The sequence below is a fragment of the Cyprinodon variegatus genome, unplaced genomic scaffold, assembly GCF_000732505.1.
Source record: "Cyprinodon variegatus isolate N-32 unplaced genomic scaffold, C_variegatus-1.0 Scaffold453, whole genome shotgun sequence".
NCBI lineage: Eukaryota > Metazoa > Chordata > Actinopteri > Cyprinodontiformes > Cyprinodontidae > Cyprinodon > Cyprinodon variegatus.
In genome coordinates, this window is record NW_015150906.1 from 323,345 (window position 1) to 326,682 (window position 3,338).

Genomic DNA, 3,338 nt, shown 5'->3' on the forward strand with positions numbered 1-3,338 from the left:
AAAATAAAACACAAAATGTTTGCAGCTACTAGTCCTACACTATAATAATATATTACTAGTTTGGACTTTACGATTTAGAACATGAAGAGCAGGGGTGGATATTACTCTGAACTACGGAAGCCCAAAGCACAGATAATTTGGAAAGTTTACGATGTTTATGAAGAAATAAATCTTCATAAACAGCAAATTACATTAAATAGGAAAATAAATTTGCAGCTCTACTGCAAGCTTCACCAACATTTTTTAAGCTGAGCTCCTTTATTGAAACAGAGTCACACGAAGGGCTACCAATACTGACCAATCACCTGGTGGAGCATTCACTTAAACTTCATGTGTCATAAAAATAATTTTACATTTTTCTTTTAAATGCTTTCATTTATACAGAAAAGGATTAGGGCCACTGAAAAAATTAAAAAGTTAGCTGATTTTTAAATTTCATTTCAGTATAATATGAGAAAAAGTCAGAATTCTGACTTTAATCGCAGAATTCCGACTTTTTTCTAAGAATTCGGACTTTAAGCTCAGAATTCTGACTTTTTTCTTAGAATTCTGACTTTTCTCAGAACTTTGACTTAAATCTAAGAATTCTGACTTAAATCTCAGGATTCTGATTTTAATCTCAGAATTCTGATTTTTTTCCCCTCAGAATTCTGACTTTCTTTTTTTTTTAAGAATTCTGACTTTTTTCTTAGAATTCTGACTTTTCTCAGAACTTTAACTTAAATCTCAGAATTCAGATTTTTTTTCTCAGAATTCTGACTTTCTTTCTAAGAATTCTGACTAAATTCTGTCAACTAACAAACATGTTAGCATTAAGCCACAGCCATGACTGTTTTAAAGACTAGCTCTCTTGTTATAATCACCTTCTGCTCTTCCATTAATTAAATAGCATCACCAGGGACCCCTCAGGCAGGTAAAAAGTCGCCTGATTCTGTCATTTTCCACCAATGTGTCACTGGCCCTCCTAAACAGCTCACATCTTTGTCAGTGAAGCTGAGTGCTCCACTTCTCTTCCTTCATGGTGCCCATCTACATTAAAATCCAGAATTCTGAGATTAAAGTCTTTTTTTCCCATATCACACTGAAATGAAATTTAAAAATCAGTTAACTTTTTTTTTTTTATTTATCATTGGCCCTAATCCTCTTCCGTACATTTACAATAGCTATAAATGGAAATTGGATTGAAAAGTAGAGCAACAATCAAGTATGAACTCTGAGAGCGCAGATCACCATCAAGCAGCACATTTCCACCATATTGTGACGTAATTACATCTGTAGCTAAAACTTAAATGAAATTTAAATAATTTGTTCCTTAGCATGAAGCATGTCACAGGTAAAAATGTAATTAAAATCAATCCATAAGATTTTAACAGACAAACAAAACATAACCGTAGGTGATAATTGTCTATGAGCACTACGTTGATTGATTGATTGACTATATTTATCTCAAAGTGGAGAAATTGAATCATTACATCGGCTTAATAGTCAAAAAGAAGAGGGTGCCAAAAGGAGGAAACGGTGCATGGGCTATATACAGTATATATGCATATATATATATATATATGTACCTCTATAGATAATTACCTGTATTATCTGATGATGTTGAACTTCTGTCTGCCAGTTTTCAGCTCTTTAGGAACCATTTCTAGTTGTACTCCATGCTGAGGAAATTAGTTTGGTTCTGGTTCTAAACTGTTTTCTGAAGTTTTATATTTAGTCTTATTTTGCTGTGGCTTAGGTTTCCTTACAGCCTTTGCAAACCCCATGTTTATTTCCGATTTTACAATTTTACACATGAAATTCCCAGGTACTTCCATCTCTACCTGATTTATCATCTGTTGATTCTGTTCTGCACACTCAGCCTTAGTCTAAAATGCTTTTGTTCTCCTTCCAGCTGTGGTATTTGCTCTTCTCTGCACATCAGAAACTCTGCACTCCTTCTCTGACTTCAGCAGCATCTGTCTTCTTCTGAAGTGTTTGTTGGACTCACCTGCAGCTGTTTGACAGTCCTGCCCTCAAATACCGGCACACCGTGAGAGCAGAGGAAGAGTTGCAAAGATAAAACGCTGCAGCAGAACACGACGACCTGCATCATGTTGTTCCTCTGGGAGCCGAAACAGAGACTGGAGCTGAAGGAGCAGTGGAGAGGGAGGCTCCTTCAGTGCACCCAGAGCCTCTTTGTCCTCTGATCTGCTCAGGATTTAACCCTTTACCGCCAACGCAGAACAAAGCAGCAGTTCTGGCTTCAATCTGAAGGGTTCAACATCTGAGAATCATTTCAGCTCCCCCCCCAGAAACAAAACATGTTCATGAGGAAATCAACCCAACTTCATGAGAAGAACTCTAGAAAATCTTAAGATGTGAGTGAAAAACTAAGTAGACCTCAGATGTTTCCACAGGAAAGCTGTTAATCAGATGAATGGATGAACTGATCAGTTATCATTAGGAGGATTTCTATAAAAGTAAAGATGTGCTCCAAAGCTGCAAAACTGGAGCCCACAGGTATGGTTTAATAATGGCCAGGATAACAATCTTGTCTTTAGTTTGCACAGATTTCTTCCTGAATTTAACCTGACTTCAATCAAAGATTTATTACTGATTTTAAGTAACTCTGATTTTTCTTTAATTCAATCTCTGATTCACTTCAGCTGATATTATCCCCATTTTCTCCTGTTTTAAGTCAAAAGCCATCTTGTATGTACCATGAATTTAGGTTGGTTTTTGTTTAGTTTTTACATTGATAAACTTATTTAATCTTGTTTCATTATAAGTAACATAGATTTTACTCTGGTTTTCCAGAAAGAAAATGCTAATTTTGGTTGTCAAGGTCAGAGCATGAAGCTCAGAGAAATCCATGGAGAGAAATTTGTCCCATCAGAAACTGAATTTGAAATTAAAAGTCTTGCTTTGATTGTGATTTTCACTAAACTGACACTGTATTCAATAATTTGAAACTGAATAAAAACTGGATGGACGGACAGACGGATGGATGGATGGATGGATGGATGGACGGACGGACAGACAGATGGATGGATGGATGGATGGACGGACGGATGGATGGATGGATGGATGGATGGATGGATAGATGGACGGACAGATGGTTGGATGGATGGATGGATGGATGGATGGTTGGATGGATGGAAGGACGGACAGATGGTTGGACGGATGGATGGACGGATGGACGGATAGTTGGATGGATGGAAGGACGGACAGATGGTTGGATGGATGGATGGATGGACAGATGGATGGAAGGACGGACGGATGGTTGGATGGATGGAAGGACGGACGGATGGTTGGATGGATGGAAGGACGGACAGATGGATGGATGGATGGATGGA

The 3,338-nt window shown here is 37.6% G+C and overlaps 2 protein-coding genes across 2 annotated transcripts in view; one reads left to right on the plus strand and one right to left on the minus strand.

Moving 5' to 3' along the window:
* LOC107093919 (stromelysin-3-like) overlaps window positions 1–2,151 on the minus strand; it is a 31,315-nt gene extending 29,164 nt beyond the window's left edge. Inside the window, exon 1 of the mRNA XM_015389268.1 lies at window positions 1,991–2,151. Within this exon, the coding sequence (XP_015244754.1) occupies window positions 1,991–2,095 (105 nt within the window). The 5' untranslated portion in view covers window positions 2,096–2,151. The remainder of the gene's footprint in view (window positions 1–1,990) is intronic.
* A 317-nt stretch (window positions 2,152–2,468) lies between these two features.
* The window catches only part of LOC107093923 (serine/threonine-protein phosphatase 6 catalytic subunit-like), an 18,834-nt gene continuing 17,964 nt past the window's right edge, over window positions 2,469–3,338 (plus strand). The window contains exon 1 of the mRNA XM_015389271.1: window positions 2,469–2,502. Within this exon, the coding sequence (XP_015244757.1) occupies window positions 2,469–2,502 (34 nt within the window). The remainder of the gene's footprint in view (window positions 2,503–3,338) is intronic.